The following is a 19,472-nucleotide window of genomic DNA, read 5'->3' as shown; positions in this document are numbered from 1 at the left end:
TGAGGAGATGCTCTGTGCCCATAAAAGAGCATGAAGCAGTAAACACAGAACCAGGAAGAAAGAGAAGAATTCCTCCTTACCGAAACTGAGGAAGGCCTTAGAGGAGGTTTGTTATGTTCGTGAAATATGGGAAATGCTCACATCAGGTATAACCAAAAACACACATACATATATGGAATATGTATGTATCTTTACATATACACACACATATAGAACACATATTTTATGAATAAAAAACTGAGCACTTAATATTTTTACGATGGCTAATCCCTCAGTTAGTAGTAAAAGTAATAAACTAACTGTATCATAGCGCTTTTATATGGATTTGTATAAGTGAGCTATAGAAATACTAATAAAACAATTTCTAAGACTTACTTCTGCTAGTCTATCACTTATTACTGTATAAGAAAGCTGTCAATCTTTTATTTCAGTAGGAAAAAAGTTATCTAACATATTATACAACTTTTAAAAATATTTTTATTTGATTTAAATACTTAAGATGTCTTATTATATATAAATTTAGCGGAAAATAGAAATCACAAAGACCTTACTAGTGAATCTTGCTTAAGTACCTATTTTTAATGCATACCTAGTCTACAGAAATGTTAATTTTTGAAATTTTGTTATCTTAAAATGTTGCTGTAACAGCCACTATAGTTACCTAAAATTTTTCTTTAAGGCTATCTTAATGGGAGAAAAAAAGGAAATACATTATTTAAGTGTAACTGAGAACATGCAACACTATTTAACTCACCTTAAAACAGTTTTTCTTTTTTAACACTGTTAATGATAAAATGTTAGTGAGTCATGGCATTTGTTTCACAGCACTGTGGAAATTTTTGTTTAGACTAAACATAAGACCAGTATTTTTCTACTTCTTGTCTCCTGACATAAATTACAACTTTACCTTATCTTACATAACGAATCTCATTTTTCAGTACCACTTCATATACAATTGCTTGCAAAATGTTTTTAAAACATAGATAACTGGGGTAAAATATTAAACAAAAATCAAAAATCTTCACCTTCAAAGTATCACACCTAATACTAATACCCTTAAATAAATGTAACAAGAGGCATTTGAAACCAAATTTTCTTCTTAAATTGCAGCAGAATGGTTTAATGATTAGATCCTAGGGTAATGGAAAGATGCAGAAGAGTTGGTAAAGTATGCAGAGACTCAGTGATTTTCTTGTCAAGTTTAAAAGTTTTCCAAATATACTATAACTCAGTATCTAAAGATGTGGTTTGATTGGGGAGAGGAGGTGATTCACAAGGAATACAGGAGAAAACTAACGTTATCCAAGAAGTCAGAAAGGGAGAACAAAAGAGGATGGTTTATCCCTAAACATAGGACATTAAAGCCTAAATGTGTCACTTCCTTTATGATAAGAGATTAACCTGTCATATTTTCCCTGATAATGAGTATCCTGCCCAAGGGATGAAAGCTGAATATCAAGAAAAAAGCTGTAGGATTTTTACCTTTCTATGTAGGCAGAAGAGAAGATTTCTTAAGCTCTAAATTATTCCATGAGATAATTTTAAAACTCCAGTAAATATATTAGAGAGAGGATCAAGACATTATATAACCTATTTACAACCTACAATACCCTAAGTTCAAAAGACTCTTACTTAAAAAAAAAAAAAAAAAGACTCTTACTTTTGTTATGTCAGATAAGGTAAAGTTGTTATTTACATTCAACTATTCAGTAGGGCGTACATTTAAAACCTACAGGTAATTAGCCTCTATTCTTCACTTTAAGTTTTAATTAGTTCCAGTTAGAAAATCTTTTAAGAAAAAAAGCTTACTACAAACAGCTTAAATAGTTGCAGAAGTATCAAGTCGAAGTGCTTTCCAAATGCCAGTTCTCATTGCATAAGGGATAAGAATTTCATAAAAGTTTATACAAAATAATAATAGTAGTAGTACTTGTTGTTGGTATTCTGTTAGCCTTACTTAAAATGCACAAAGTAACCTGGGAATTCATTGCATGGGAAAAAATTTTCTTATATTCAAATAGTAAATGTAAGATCTATAAATGACATAGGATCTCTATATCTATAAACATTTATTTCATCAATTCTGTTTCTATTTTGTTTCCCTATGAAGAGATTCACTTTAATTAGATAATTTTCTTTCATACCATTTATTTCATACAATAGAACACAGGAAGACATATCAAAAAAGCAACCATCTCTTGAAAAAATTGCAGTTGATTTTCTTATCAACTTTACTAAATAAGGCAACAGTTAATTTCTTTTTTAAAAATCCAGCATTCACTTCACTAACATTTTATAAAGGCATAAAAGTCCAAAGAGAAAACAGTATTCCTCCCATATAATGAAATATTCAACTTGCCATTCCATGTACAGCAGCCATTTGCCAAGCCTGTGACTTCAGTGGCTGAGAGAGAACAGCAGTTCATACTAGTCACATTTACAAATGCATGAAAATGACCTGTTATCTTTCACCAGCTTATATTCTTTTCATAGGACAGTGATTATTTGTGACTCATGTTTAGAGACCATACTCCTAACCTGAAGTAGGGTATTAAACTCACACGAGTACCCACACACATTCTTCCCTGAGTCAACCAATATTTTGTTAGTCAGTTTCCACGTCTTTTTAGCAAAAGTGTTCAGGAAACAAAGTGCATGTATTGCAACTATCTAAGACCTGTAAAAGGTAGAAGTCTATATGTTATAACTACCTATAATATATTAAAATCTAAAAAGGAAGACAAGGAAATAAACAGTAGGAAGTGCCAGTAAAAATAGCCTATTGCTTCAGAAGAATAAAGTGATTATGGATACCTACTGGGATCCTATAAATACCTACTTATTTATAACATTAAAACCAGCATAGTTTTTAAAACATTTACATTAATTATTTAAACTTATAACCTTAAATGGGTGATATAAAGAGATGCTTTGATGTATCTTATTCTTGCAGAAATAATGTAATCTGATGTCTTATTCACCAGCTATCTTTGTGTGGGGCAATATAAAGAAAAATAGAAGAATATTATTAATACACATTTGTATGAGTTTTTTAAAAGCCCTCAAAATCATCACAAATGTCCAGTAATATATAGATTTTAGTAATACCAAAACAAGAAAAAAAAAAAGCCAGTGGTTACATTTATGTTTTAAAATAGGAAAAACATGGAATGGTATACCACATGTATTACATAAAATTTATACTATTCGAGTTTACATACGTCTATTATTTCCCAGTATCTATCTTGGGTTTGGTGGTATATCTAGGTTGAAAAATAATTGATTGAGGAGAAACCTAACAAAGATGCAAGGGATATAAAATTGCTAATTTACAAATGTATAATGTAGAAAAATAATGTTAGAAATAAACATTAATATGCACTAGTGCCCCAGATTTGCTGGATCCTCTAATAGCTCAGTCTGGAAGTTCTGATGAAGCCTCTGAACAAGGCTCCCCCTCCCCCTCCCCCTCCCCTCCTGCTCTAGCATACTTAAGTGTAACTATGCATGTACGTGGAACTGTACATGAAATTAAACAGAAAAGAAATACTTCAGCTGGTTATACAGGAATCTATACCTAGCTCCGGCTGTTAACACATACATGCATCTAGAAAGACAGACAAATATCAGTAGCCACATGATCCTAAAGGTTTTGAGTGAACATTCAGGAAATTGGGGTCATCTGACTTTCTCAAAGTGTGTGAATCCAAACAGACACACTAATACAAACGTGTATGTAAAGCTATTATTTTTGTTAATACACAGGATAATATCACAAGAGTGATTCCTGAATGCATTTGGGGTTGATCTTTATAAATTAAGAATTGTATGTTTAGATTTATCTTCACCCTTGAGTCATTACTCCCAATCTTGTCTCCTTGTCAGACCACTGTAAATCCTGGCACTCACCAGTACAAAGTAGTATGCATACAGCGCTGTACAATGGTGAATTATAAAATACTTGTCACCAATCACTTTCCAATACCAAATGAGAATCAACAAATCTGTAACAAGGAAAAATAAGATATTACACAGGAAGAAAGCTTCATTGTTTTTCAAGTGTATTTAACTTTCTCCTGACATCACATCACAGTCCACTCTGAGCCCACAGCACTCATCTCGTACATCAGGAGTTCAACTACCCCTTTTACCACGAAGTATGTGCTTCCAGATAACTGTCTCCCCTACACTACTGGGACTTCTCTAGGAAGAGGACCAAGTGTGGGCATCCAGCACAGTGCAAGGCGTATAGCTATGTAATGTAACGTATTTGTTGAAAGTATAAACGAATTAACTTGTTACAAGGGTTAAATAAAATGAAAATATTACAGAATAAAAATAATTTTAAAATAAGACTAAATTACTGATTTTTGTCACTATAATAACTCAAATGGATAAGACGATCTCAGAAAAGGTATAAAACGACCAACTCGTTTATAACACAAATTCAGCAAAAAATTTAAAAGTTAACAAAGAATGTGGTTAAATATTAATTCAAAATAGCAAAAAAACCCTCCAAAACGCGAAGAACTATAACTATTAAAAAGATATCTTAAAAAAGAGCTCAAGGCATCAATTTTTCTTTAAATTCTAAATCAATACCAAAATTCAGAAAATTGTTTCATTTAATAAAACAGAAACATCTCAAACTGTGAACACAAGTGTTTTCTTTACCAAATGGTTAAACATGAAATTTAAACCTGGAAACAAATGGCTATCATGGATGGAAACCAGAGGATGATTCAGGTTTTGTGGGTTTGGAGCTTATAGCATGAGGAGCTTCTTTTATAAAAAATAAAAATTACGAATATAAAATTAGATGTGAATATATATAAAGGTAAAATAAATCATCAAATTATAAATTTTAAGGAGAGGGAAAAATACCACAAATGTGGAAATCAAGAAAATTTAAAACTATTAGTAATTAACTGCCTGATATGCTTCTCTAGATACATTTTTCCTATATTTGGCTATATATTCTTTGGTCACCAATTTATATGATAATGATCTTATAATATTTTCTATAGAGAGAATAAAAGAATTCACCTTTCATTCAGCTTGGTTTAGAAAGTTTGTTTCAGTTCATAACTTATTTTTAAGTGTTTTGAATTATTACCTTATTTGAGAAAATCTTTATCAAGTTTCTTTCGTACAAGATTTCCTGGGTAGTAACTACTCTCTGAATTGATACTCATTAACCAGTGTATGAGGCATATTATAAATTTTGCGTTAACCTTGTCAATGACAGCATTTTGTGCCAAAGAGCAAATCTTTTCCCAATATGTCCACAAGATTCACTCTTCTTTTAATTGGGCCGTTGAATAATCCAATAGCCTATTCATTATTTCTATCCCAAATGTATTTTTTCCTCTTAATAAATTACTGTGTTTTGGTTTAATCTAATTTTTTTTTTTTACAATTCACTTCTTGATGGCAGAAAATTTTCTACCAAGTTCATCACTCATCTTTATCGCTTTTGTTTCATAGTCCATTATTTTTACTTGGATTTTCCTTCAGCTGTTTATTAAATTTGAAAATTACAAAATAGGGTTCCCTGAATAAATGTCCAAATCAGAGATCTCTTATTTCTCTCTTGTTTTATTGAGACAGTCCAAAATGTCTTTTCAAAGAGCAGTTTAAATGGCATATTCTCAACTTAACTTCCCCTCTGTCTCATTGTGTAAAAGGTTATTCCAACCTCATCCAACATGAGAGAAAATATGACAGAGGGAAATGTGAAGTAGAAAGAGCCCATGATCTTAACTGATTATGACTAAAATACCTTACTTTTGCAAACCTTACCAAAACAATACAAAACCATGACCATGGGAGCACATTTCAAGGGCCCTTGCAAGTGAGGACCCTGAGGCTTAAACTTCCTTAGCGTCATGGTAATTGCACCTGAGCGACTCTTTAGTCCAAAAAGGAACCATCACTAGTTAAAAAAAAAAAAAAAAAAAAAAAAATCCAGGCCTAACTGAGGCCCCACTCTGCAGCTCTGATCTTTGAGAACCAGAGAGCCAACATGAAAAATGTTTCATGTTCTACCATTACAGCAGATTATTTTTTCCCCTCAGTATGGATCCTAAAAGTTGCTTCTTAAATAAATAAACCAAAAGCATAGACTATGTATGTATTCTTTGCATAATTCCATAAGTAGTCTAAAAAGAAACAGACAGTGAACAACATATCACATACCAGAAATGAGGTAGCCTGAAGCAATAGCAATATTCACTTTCACAAGAGATGGATCACCCCTATAAATATTAAAAAACAGGTTCCTTTTTTTAGCACATGGTTATAGATGACAGCTACTTTTTTTTCTATTGAGATTTAAACATAATTTAAATGTTCTCTATAGGCACTCAAATGGTAACTTGTCATTTGCACAAGGTACTGTGTTAGCTATAATGCTTCTGACTGCAATAATCATAATTGCTTATACTTATTAGCCCAAAGTTTTATGAAAATAATATTACCAAAAGACATTTTCTAAGTGTGTTCTCATATGATTTGTTTGTGAAAGAACTCAAATGGAATTCCAGACGCTGGTTGTTGTTGTTTTGATTCCTTATTCTGAATCAGAGACTCAGCCTCAAGAAATAATCTAGGCTGCCCCTGATTTAGAGGCACTATACTGTTATCCTCACTTTACTGAGGACTGGAGAGATTTGCCTATTATCACAAGTTAGAAAATGATCGGAACAGAACAATTTAATCCTGCTGTTTCGACCCTTACACATATCAAGATCCTACACTTTTGCCCTGTTCATGCTCTTGGCTCCAAGAAACAAATACAAATTATCAGTCCTTTATCTGACTTTTAATATGAACTACTGGTAAAATGAACATAAAATAAAACTGACAACAGGTAAACTACAAGTGGAAATATTTAGTAGAAGTCATGTTTTCTTTACAAATTTTGATCTGTAAATATGATCCAGGAAAATTGGACCTGGAATAAATTATGGTATCTAAAAAAATGTTAAAATATCAAAAAGTATAATAGGTAAAAGTTTGATAAGGACAAATTGGTCAACGAATCAAATCTTTGTTATAAAACTTACTTCCAAAAACAACTGGTTCTGTTGACAATCATGTGGGTAAAATAAAAATATGAAAAAGAAGTAGCAATTGTTTAGGTAGAGCACATTAAAACCTGGTCAAGGAATGAAATTCACTAAATTAATTCACTTTGAAAAATATCTTCTCAGTGAAAATGTATGAATACTGGTATAACTCTGACCAGCATAATTCCATATTTATGAATAAAAAACACATCATTGCAGTCAAATAGAGATGGTCAAAAGACCTGGTCAAATTGCCCCACATCCCTCAGAACCCACATCTATCACATCCTTGTGCAGTGCTTTTTCAAAACACTCCCAATCCCTCAAACTAAACTGAACTAAGTCTTCTCATATAATGTCAGGAAGTACAGTTTGTAAAACTTCTGCCATTGGAATGACATTTAAATTCTTCAGAAAGAATCATCTTACAAATTGTCGTGTTATGGCTAAACATAATTATTATTCATGCTTCAAATCATCTCATGTGGTACTAAATTCCTCTTACATGGACATCTATAATTCTCATTTTCCTATCTTTGATATCAAATGATGGGTCAAACATAAATTTAAAGACTAAGTCTATCCTATCTATCTGACTATCCTATCTCAATAATAACTCATTTTTGCTCAGAAGTGTTTACAATAACTTAGTGACTCACTAACACGGTATAAACGTTTACATAATCATCATATTCTCCCTGTTTCGGATAATAATTGCAATACTAATGCAAAATGGCCCTCATTATTTGTATTAAATCTAAAATAAATCATTCTAATGCACCTTGCTGAAATATGTCTGAACACAAGCATTTTAAAAAACAATATACCATCAATATGTTTTCTGTTTTAAAGTAAAGAGATGTTCTTATTAATAATTAAAATCAAAACATAAATCAAATTGACTATATTGGAAAGAAACAGCTTACCAAAGTGGATCAGCAATAGTAGCCTCATCAAACAAGAAAATGTACAAGCCAATAACCCCAACCACCAAAGAATGACACGTAGACACTACCCTGCAATGAGATGAAATAGACACAAAGATTTTAGAATCTGTGCAATAAATTTTAACTAATTCTGGCAAGACATTTAACACTCTGAAGAAGTTAAATCTGGAAGCATTTAAATATAGGATTGGAGTACATCTGAGAATATAATACAAAATTGCTATTTAGAAATCCAAGGGCCACAACTTTACTTTGGAATCAATAACAAGAAAGATGCCCAGGTCTACAATTTCCTGCTAGACAACTGATGAATCATTTATTGATTAAAGGGTCTAAAGCAGAAGCATATCTGATGAACCAGTTGACAGAGTTTTGTGTAAACAGATGGCATTTGGTAAGCACACTACCCTGCACCCTGCTCCATCCCCAGCAGCATCACTGCGGGATTAGTTCCTGCTCCAATCAGTTAGGAATGACTTCCAAATCTACTAGCCTTAACGAACTCTATATCCATGGATCAGAATTGGAATGGATCATGAAATGAAAATGTATTCCCTTGGAAATTTCAGGTTTTTTGTTTGTTTGTTTGTTTTGCGGTACGCGGGCCTCTCACTGTTGTGGCCTCTCCCACTCTGGAGCACAGGCTCCGGACGTGCAGGCTCAGCGGCCATGGCTCACGGGCCCAGCCGCTCTGCGGCATGTGGGATCTTCCCGGACCGGGGCACGAACCCGTGTCCCTTGCATCGGCAGGCGGACTCTCAACCACTGCACCACCAGGGAAGCCCTGGAAATTTCAGTTTTAATACACACATTATTGTACTTGATTCTTGAAACAAATTTGTGAGAAAGCTAAGGTGGCTATTATTAGTGTCTCATCATTATTATGAAATCACTTCTAAATAGAAAAATGGAGGACCATGAATTTATTCAGAAAAAATCTGTTTTTAAAAGAAATGCCCAAGTGAAACAAAATGTTCACATGATCTACGTAGCATTTTCTTTATAGAAGGAATAACTTTTAGTTGAAAAACATCAGTTTCTATGAACATATCTTGCTAAAAATTTAATGACTTAACCAATATGCAAGTTCTATGATATCCTACTTAAAGAACTGTATACAGGATACTATATGCTTACTCACATAATGAAAAAGTTTATGAGTAATGAAGTTTCTCTTCTCTTCATTAGAATAAAGGATGAGAGGAATAGCAAAGTTTTCTCTTTAGAAATTAATTGGTATGCAATGAATCTCTCTACAATATGACCCAAATCTTTAAAAGTGAAATATATCAACCAATACAAAGTTTGATATTTAAAAATCTCATTGTAATTTGAAAAATCAATATACCTGATCTAATATATGATGTGGTCCTAAGTAAACATATCAAATTAAATCAAATCATATTTTAAATGCTCAAAGAGTCTCACTAATTTAAAAGCACTGAGTCCTTTGTAATACCAAAATACATTCTGAAGTGTGATAATTAGCGCAATTAACCTGGTTTACAAGTCTGGAATTTTCACGCCAAGCACACCTGTGTTCCATTTGAACATAGCAAGATAAAAATGTAAGTTCCTTGATCTCAAATAAAACATGCCATCTAAATAATCAGACAAACAGCTTTCTGTTGCCATTCAAAAATTCTATTAAAGGAAAAAGCATAACCTTTTACTAACCTGTTGGCTTAGTAACTTTCTATCAAAAAGTTTCCTTTTGAAAAAAATCTGAATTTTTGTTCCTGATACTCAGGCCTCAAATTCCCTACTCTGTTGAGATGTTATATGGTAAAAGGGAAGAATTACAAGCCTTCAGCTGATGGAAATGGCATATAATTCACGAGAGAAAAGTTACATGTTACTTGGATCAAATAGCTCCCACTATAATGAACAGGAGAAACAAACACACTGTGCTTACATGCTATTCTGTATTAAAAGTCTATACGTTCAGAAACTTCTGTTAGTAAAAAGTTCATATTTCATTCTTTAAAATCAGATTCCTGGCAAAGCAAAATGTAGATTCCTCAGGGTCTTAAGAAAAACACCAAGATAAAATATTTCAATTTTGTTTAAAGAAGGTTAAAAAGGAATGTTTGTGGGTTTCTTTTTTTTTAAGGAAGTAATGACAATTTTAGAATAGCACTTTAAAATTACTGATGTAATCACTCGCAAGTAGTATGAGTATTACCAACAGAAATTACATAGCTCAATCAGACAAAAGGGTTATATTTTGAAGAAACAGATTTAAAAATTAGGAATATTTCAGCACAACAGGACTTTCCATGCCATAGGAAAGCAAGTGGAAATAAAAAATTTATTTAATTATATAATATTAATAACATCTATAAGTATGTATGTTTGCAGGAAAAGTAACAATTAAGTATAAGATTTTCTCACTTATAATTAACTCAACTGTTACTCTCAGGTGTGAATTTTCTGGAGAGCTTTTCTGCCTTCTGTCCTTTTACTACTAGATGATTTGGGCCACTCATCGTTCAGAGACTCTTTCCTGATTACTAGAGAGACTTATGTGGGTTGCGTTGATCTGTTTTAAGACTGGAATCTGGATTTCAAGACATATATGTGTAGTCAAAAAGCAGCCAACTGTTTTTCCTTCTTTGCACTCTCCACCTCATAGTTTAAGTCCCATGTAAACCAAGCTGGAATGGGAAACAGGAGTAAATTTAAGAGAAATAGCATAGCATAATAGTATTTGAATAGCGTAATGAATCATATAATCCCAGACTCCTTTTTCAAATGGGAACTAAGTTTCCCAAATGGTGATTCCATGTCTCATAGAATGGCAGTGATAGTAAGACTGAATAATGCAAAGTATTTCTTAATTGCATCATTTCATTTCATTTCATTTTTACCTTTGCTTCAATCTATCTGTACCCTCCCTGTTTCTTTGGCTTACGGCTCACCAAGATTCAAATGCCTTTACCTACCTTAACCATGTTGAAATGGAAATAGTTCAAAATTTAGTCACAGAAAATGTTATGTCCCCCTCCATATCCCTTTCCTTCTCTTTCGCAACTATTCTATCTTTATGTTAGAAATGGTTTTACAAAATAATGGTTAGTATCTTTTGTATCCCACATTTGAACGATACTTTTGTGCTATTATTTAGACAAAAGAATCATATCTCTTATTTTTCAAAAATATGTGGAGAAATAATTCTCACTTTTGGGGAGAAGAGCTATATATAACATGTATGAACCAGACAAATCAGTGTAAGGTGCAGAAGAAAACAACTAGTCTTCGTCACAGTCTGAGTTATAAAAGTGAATGCCTGTAAAACAATTTGGCTCAAACAGATAGGGCATTTCAGGTCACATATGACCATTCTCAAATAAATAGACTTTGGCAGAAGTTTTTAATTCTAAAAGGAAATTTCAATGAAAAAATAATTATAGCAATTTTGGAGGTCTGCTGAGTTCATTTTATAGTTAGCATTAACTTCAACAATAAACAGTATCCCATAGCTGCTCTAATTCACTGAGGTTTGCAAATGCACAGAGGTGTTTGGGCATCTGAAATGCTCTAAAGCAAGCGAAGCAGTCATCAGAGTCCGTCTGTGTTTGAAACCTTGTGAGAGATTAATGAGTTGCACATACACAAAAAATTAGCAAACCAAGTAATTAAAACTCTGGCAGGTTTCTATATCCTTAGATGTCTTATTCGTTTTCCATTTACTTTTTTGTTTAAAAGATCTAAAAAGCAATTTTTACTTTAGAATTACATAACAAAAGAACAGATTCTGGAGGGCTATGAATTAAAATGAAAAGTTCATTAAAAGAGAGACAGATGTGCTAACTGTGCACCAGGTTCTTTGGTGTGTAGTGTTTAACTGTCCTAGGTTGGGCTAAGCCAGCCTGATACTATATATAGGCTACTCACAGCCCCAACTAATGTTACTTCTGTCACCATTTCCAAAGAACATGTGTTTGTTATCATAAATATTTCACAGGAGAATGCAAAACAGTGCCTTCCACCACAATCCGCCAGAGTCTACTTAACACTTCCCTAGACAGTTAAATAAATTTTTCCTAACATCTTTCAGAGTAAGAATTGAAAATTTTTTCTTGTATGAGATCTATCAACTTGTCTTTCCTTTTATTCCTAATGTCAAATAAAAAAATTTGACCTAAGATTTTGTTAGATCCTAAATGAAAAGGACTTTTTGGAAATATTTTAAATGCATAATTTTATTTCATAAGACTAGGTTTTTTTTAATCAGTCATTTACATTTTCGTATGCTTTACCTTGAGTTCCATTCAATCTTCTTTTCGAAGTTGAGATTATTAAAACCTGGAGAAACTTTTGCTGAAAACCAATAACTTACAAAGTGGAAAAGAAGCTGAAAGGTGAAAAAGCTGGTAAAACCAGCGCTGATGACCAATATGGTGTTGGTATCCATATTTCTTCAACCTGTTAAGAGAAATGTTGGCTATAAAATCCTTTAAATTGCTCATAATACACCTAAATTAATTTTTAATTTTAAAAGAGTACGTGGTTGTATTTTTAGTGATTTATTTTAATTTAGCACAAATGTAAGAATACAAGGAAACTATATGAATTTTAAGCCTTTACCAGCTATTTGTCATGTATCTTATATTTGTACTTAAAATAAAAGAGGGGAAGATCTATTATCTTAAAGATTTCAATATGATAAATGTCAGGAGGCAAATTTAACATCATGATACTCAAAATTACCTAAGTCTAGAGTTTACAATTAAGAGGGAATTTCAAGTACTATAACTGAAGGTATTCTTTTAGTAATATTTTTAATTAAACTAAGGACAAATCACCTGATTTCTCTATGCCTCAATTTTCTCATCTATAAAATAAGAAAGTTGGTTAGATAATTTCTAAGAAACAATTAAGCCAAAATAAGAATAGAACTAACATTATCTGCTATAGCAAAACAAAAACCAATTATATAAGAAAAAAATAATTGTACAGTGTGACAAACATTTAAAGTTTAAGAAGAATAATACTATCTTGGAAAATAATCATACCACCGTTACTGCTTAAGTTAGTATTTAACTTTTAAAAAAATATTTTGTAATCACACATATCCTTGAACCAAAAATCCTCCATGGCTTTTTATCTCTAAAAGAAAACATTTTTATAAAAGAGCTCCAAGTTTTAAGGAGAGAGTTAGTGCAAAGAATGGTAATATGCATATATACACATTCAAAGTATGTTTTCTATCTCATTGAGCTAAACTTTATCTGGCTCCTAAAAACCTTAGGAACATTCAGACCAAAAAAAAAAAAAAAAAGACACTGAAGCACTTGCTCATATCCAGCAAATACAGCATTTCTACGGCTCCATCTTTGATAGAGCTGACCCTCAAATGAAAAGGAAATGAATCAATACATATTTCCAGCTGCCTAATGTGAAGAAATAAAGTCACCTACTGAAGTCAATTCACTAGAGAAAAACCACATCATTGACTGCACTAGCAATAACCCCACTTCATTCCCTTCCAACCAGGATATCATAATAAGAATCAGTCTCCCACAGGGCCTCTTCTGACAGAATTCACGTGTCTGTAATGAATTCTTTCCTCATTCTTTTTTTCTGGTGTGTGTGCACAGTAAAAATATTGATATCACAATTCTTCTCTGTGAGATTCCATTAACTTTATTGCTCATTTAATTGTTTTTAATTCAACATGTGTTTATTGGGCATTACAAAATTTAATTTTAACCTATCTTGGTCTTTTAACCTAGGTTTAATATTAACAAAATAATACATAAAAGTAAGTTTTATACATAAATAAACATCACTGTAATTTGCTAAGTGAGATGTAAAAAGGAAAATGTTTTTCTAAGATGAAGCAAATAAGGATCTGCATGCCAGGTGGGCAGCTAAACAAAGACAATGAAACCAGTAACCAGTAGTGAGTGGAGAATCTAATCTTAAATGTGAGGATGATTTGTCCTGAAGGGTTCTGTGTGTTTCCTGGAGGTTATGGAGGGTGGCTAGGCAAGAGCTGCTTATTTACCTCAGTTAAAATTCAATGTATACAATGAGTATTTATTTCATGAATGTTTGCTAAAAGTTATGTTATAAAACATAGTATGTGTCATGCAACATTATCTATTTTATGAATTGTTAATTTAAGCAATACATTAAAAAATCAAACAATTCACTATTAAATTCCTCATTCCTAAAAAAATTTAGTTTTTATTAAGTCTTTGTTATACTGGGTATCTTATATTTTCAACAGACTTTCAGTTAACTAGAGTTTGGGGGGTACATATGGAGAATCTCCCTTTGCAAAAATGTTCCATTTAAAACTAAAAAGCTCCACATACTCAAGTTATGGCTTCCATTAAAGGCTCAACAGACAGAAGCTAATTAAATTGTTCTACTCCCAGCTTTGCTTCTTATTAAACAGCTGCTTGCTTCATCACTCATGCCAAGTCAGGGACTAATCTAAGGAATTAAAAAAAAATTTCCCAGAAAACCAAAGCTTCCGGTAGGAAGCAACTGCCCCTGTTCATTCACTGAATCAGGCAAGAAAATGGTGAAAATGAATAAAACCAAATAATGCTCATTACTGACACAGATCAAGGGCCTTTTAGAGTTTAGTGATTATTAAGTAGAGGAATACACTGTAAAAGTAGAAAAGTATTAGACTTGGTTCATACACCTCTACATATGGCTAGTAGCTGGCAGAAGGCTTGGATACTATCCTAGAACACAGCAGCTAGAACAGAAGTGGGAAATATTTCTGTGCCAATTTACAAGGTGAGTGTCTAGACATGAAATTTAATTAGCCCATCCTGATTCACAGGAATTATGGACACCAAAGAAACTCTTCCAGAGGCTTCCTGAATACAAAGGATGTTTGTACTTTTCCCCATAAGATGGTTTCCATAAACTTTAATTCAAGTTGATTTCTTGGTAGAGAAAACCATGAAAAGGTTTGAAGGATGCCTCTCAACCACCAGCTTGTGAGGGCCCTTCTCCAGGAGGACTCCCAGAAGCAGGACCACTGGGAACAGCCCAGCCAGGCTGATTCAGTCTTTACTTCCGCCAACAGTTCACCCAATACCTGTCATGAGTCCGCCACATACCAGGCACTGTGCTGGGACTCACAATACAAAATGGGAGACATGCTCATGGGCCAGTAAGGAAGCAAGAAACTGATCACCCCCACATAAAGTGGTAAATTCATGGTGCTAAGGGGGGCACTCCCTGCTTTCCTGGGAATAAATACCCAGCAGAGAAGACATATAAACAGCGAGGAGATATTTGAAGGTACTCAAGCTAAACCAAGAGAACATCTTCTCATCTATTAAAATCCCAACAAGATACTTTAAGGCTGAAACGCCTAAAGATTCAGTTCCGCCAGGTGACTCTAGAAATACCGACCTGGGAATACAACCTTTACTCTCATTTCCCCATGTTCATTATCTCCTTGTAGCACAAGGGATTCCTTAGGGAGTGCGTTGGAATCACCAATGTCACCTCCAATCATCAATACACATACACAACCTTCACGTTCTGATACAACTTCCAGGGAAGAACCACTGCTGTACTGATTAGCAGTAAAAATCCTTAAATACAGGGGGAAAAAGTCTTATGTGGTTGTCTTTAAGGGCAGCAGGGAAGGGGGAGCTAGGAAGAATGCCCTACACATGCTTAGCAGTCCTTTTCCCACCCTTTTCCTTTTTCCCACATTGACTCCAAATACTCATTGATCTCAAACCTCCAGTTCTCCCTGTCTTACAGTAGATGAGGTTTCTTCCCATTTCACCAAAAAATGGAGGCCATCAAGCATAAACTCCTGATGATGGCAATGTTTACTACCTCCCCTCGCCCCAATCCAGAATTTTTCTCTGCACATTATAGGCTCTGCTGGGGTGTATGCCCCACACATTCAACATGGTTTACATTGTGTGCAAACAAACCCCACCATCTCCCAATGTACCAGTCCTGGATGGTCAGCTACCCTCTGGATGGCTCCATAAGGGCATCCTGGAGGCCCACACGCTCTACGTGACCCAAGCTGAACTTAACCCCAAACCAGTCCTCCCCTCAGGGTTCCATATCTCAGAGGATGACACTATCACCCGCAAACACCTCCTCACCTTTAATCTATAACAGCTCAGTCATCCTGGTCTCCTTCCTATTTCCTACTCACATAATTAACTGACTGCCAAATCCTTGTAGACCGAAGAATACCAAATGAAGAACAACTTGATTCCAGGAAAGTTCTGAAAGTTTCTCATGAGATCCTTTTAATTACACAAAGAAATGTGGCTGGATAACAAAATTAGGTAAATCTAGAGTTAGCTGAAAAACTAGAACCAGCATTTAGATCAATGATCTGAAAGAGACTTGAGAAATATCTCCTGTGATATCCCATAACGTTCTCTCTTTTTGGTCTCTTTCAGTAATATATACATATATATATATATATAATATATATATATATATATATATATAGTTTATTTATTTTTCCCTGCATTGGGTCTTTGTTGCTGTGTACGGGTTTTCTCTGGTTGCAGAGAGCAGGGGCTACTCTTCGTTGCGGTGCACGGGCTCTAGGCACATGGGCTTCAGTAGTTGTGGTGCACGGGCTTAGTTGCTCTGTGGCGTGTGGGATCTTCCCAGACCAGGGATCGAACCTGTGTCCCCTGCATTGGCAGGTGGATTCTTATCCACTGCGCCACCAGGGAAGCCCTTTCAGTAATATTTTTACAAATATTTATATGTTTACTCAATCTGCATATAACACAGAGCTGGGAAAGATAGCTAATATAATCAGTTAACAGAATCAGGTTTCAAAATGATCTTCAGAAGCTGAAATAATGAATCCCAATCAGAAAGATAAAAACCTGAATAAATTTTTAAAAGGCAATACCCAAGTATAGGACTTAGCATAATAGCTATATAACACACGCACACGCGCGCGTGCGCACACACACACACACGTAATATTAGCATTTTAATTTACACAAACCAACAAGAAATAATAATGTAATGAAGATACTAATAACAAAAAACAAACCTCAGAACCACTTACAATCAGAGAGTATAGATCAAGACACGTATCAGTCCCACTTTACTCTGAATTACTCACATGTCAAAGTACCTTTAGAGCAGTGTAACTAAGATGGTGATTTTTAGAAACCATATCATATCATGAAGAGTTGAAGGGCTGAGTAATGTCAGCTTGGGAACAAGATTACTTAGAGAGGACTGAAGGGCATTCTTCGGTCATCTAAAGAACAGTCATGTGGAAAAGTGAAAGAGGGAACTTACTCTGCACCACTCTAAATGACCCAAATGGGCAAAAATTACAGAAAGGGAAGAGCTCAGCTTAATTTAAGGAAGACCCTTCTAACAATTTAGAAGTGCCCAAGCATCTGTCACGGAAGTGGTAAAATGACCACAAGGAGGGTTGGTCTGCAAAGGGGTTGGGCGCTGGTCTAACCTTTAGAGCACTTGCAAAGTAAGATTCTGGGATTCTAGGACTGAACTTAATTGTGGCATCTAAAAAGATAATTTTGTATTAAATACTACATTAGCTTTTCAACAGTCTATCACTTATGTTTTACAAAATCAAAGTTACGCGTGTAAGAAAATAGTAAGTACGTATGACATGTTGGGAAGTACACAGGCTCTGTTACAGTCTTGAGTTTGAACCTCAGTTCCACCACTTGTTCACTGTGTGACCTGGGGCAAGTAACTTGCCTTGCCTTACCTGCACCTTGGTTTCTTCATCTGGAAAATGGAGATAACGACAGTACTAATCTGACATGGGGAATAAACCACAGAACGCTGGGCGGTTAGAACAGTAGTTGGCGTGTGGTGCACACTCGGGAGTACTGTTTCTCCTTCCACCATCGACCACCTCCAGCAGCATGCAAGACATGCAATTTCTGGGCCTGTCGTCACTCCAGCCCAGGGAAACAAGACCATTCTCTGGCCACTAGGCCCTATACCTCTAACTCATCCCCTTTACATTAGTCAACACTCAAAATGTAGGCAGCCCCACTGCAGAGATCTAGCCTCCATCACTGGACTATCCCTGTCATGCTCCAACGTTCCTTCCCAGCCACCTGACCCAGCCCATCACCCCCTCTACCTCCCAAATGCTTCCACTGGTCCCCTGGGACTGGGCTCCACACCCAGAAAACAATGCTCTATGCTTGGCCTCTCCTCGGCCTGCTCTGAAGACACCCCTCTTCTTCTGCAACCTCTCAGCTAGTGGCTGCCTAGGCCCTCATCCTTCAGTATCAGGAGTGGCCCTATAGCCTCTTTGCTCTCATGGTTCCCTTCAGGGCTTACTCCTCCCTTCCCTCACCTCCTATAAACACGCAGGGTGCTTTGGTCCTGCTATTCAGTTATACCACCTTCTCCCTCTTCTCACTGATATGATATTCCAACCTCCTGAACATTTCCTCCCATTCAAAGACTTTGGTTCTGGTTCACTTATGGTCCTCAAGCCCTGCCATTATCCTGAATGACTTCCTATATATGTAGAAGGCCCAGGTTTCCTTAACAACTCAGTCCCTTAATCTTCATCTGGGATGGTACCCCTTCCATGCCACCTCAACCATTCATGGACCTTTGCTGTCCCTTACCCATCCTTTTTCTGCCTCCAAAATAACATTTCTAGAATTCTCCTTGTTGACCTTTCCTTCAAGTGTGCTCAGTATTACGACGTTCTCAAGTTACATTGGCCTCTCAGCTTTTCCTCAATTCAGTAGCCCTTTGCTCTTTTTACTTCCCTCTTTAATCAGCTTAGATCCTAGAGCACATCATTTCAAGAACAGTCTTTCTAACACCCCACATCCCCTTTCCACTGCCAAGAGCCGGTGAAACTCCAACAAAGGATATGTCCAACAATTTACTCAGTGACAAGGCAAACACAGTCGGAGCACTGTTGGAAAACGCCATATACCACAGTTTATACCAGTCATATACTGGTGAGTGTGAAATTACAGAGGGATCAAACAGCTCTCAACTCTGCCCTGCACTCCTAACACATTGCCCTCGCCAACCAATCCTTTCACACTCCACAATTAAATTTCCAAGTTGCCCCTACTCTTTTCAAACCTCCAACCATCCACCCCCACTCTCAACAGATAACCCCCATCCTACTTCACAAAAAATAGAAGCCAACATATGAAAAGTCTCAATATCATACTATCAACCATTCAAACTACCCACCTGTCCTCCCATCTCGAGACAACCTAACCTGTGCACTTTGGAGCCATCCTCTCTGGCCTTCTTGGGAAACTTTTCTTCCCCATTATCTTTTATTCTCTCCTCAACTAGACCTTTCTATTGGCTTTTAAACAGGCTCAAGTTCCCAGTAAAAACAAAAATCAACAGACCCACCACCTCTTCTTCAATTTTATATCTCTTTTCCAGTATAGCCTCTTGCCCTCTCTCTCTCCCCCCCGCCTTTAAGGACAAAGTTCTA

At 35.1% G+C, this 19,472-nt stretch overlaps 1 protein-coding gene across 2 annotated transcripts in view; it reads right to left on the bottom strand.

Moving 5' to 3' along the window:
- LOC309799007 (TLC domain-containing protein 4-like) overlaps positions 1-19,472 on the bottom strand; it is a 64,596-nt gene that overhangs the window by 31,116 nt on the left and 14,008 nt on the right. Inside the window, exons 2-6 of one of the 2 annotated variants that reach the window (XM_082611968.1) lie at positions 12,826-12,854; positions 12,280-12,445; positions 7,997-8,086; positions 6,199-6,257; positions 3,910-4,004 (exon numbers count right to left, since the gene is read on the bottom strand). In XM_082611968.1, the coding sequence (XP_082468094.1) occupies positions 3,910-4,004; positions 6,199-6,257; positions 7,997-8,086; positions 12,280-12,434 (399 nt within the window). In that variant the 5' untranslated portion in view covers positions 12,435-12,445; positions 12,826-12,854. The remainder of the gene's footprint in view (positions 1-3,909; positions 4,005-6,198; positions 6,258-7,996; positions 8,087-12,279; positions 12,446-12,825; positions 12,855-19,472) is intronic. The other variant, XM_082611967.1, reaches the window with a different exon arrangement.

The sequence above is a fragment of the Mesoplodon mirus genome (assembly GCF_964341445.2).
Source record: "Mesoplodon mirus genome assembly, chromosome: 3".
Lineage (NCBI taxonomy): Eukaryota > Metazoa > Chordata > Mammalia > Artiodactyla > Ziphiidae > Mesoplodon > Mesoplodon mirus.
Note: the sequence above shows the minus strand (reverse complement) of the source record. Positions and strands in the feature narration are given on the sequence as shown.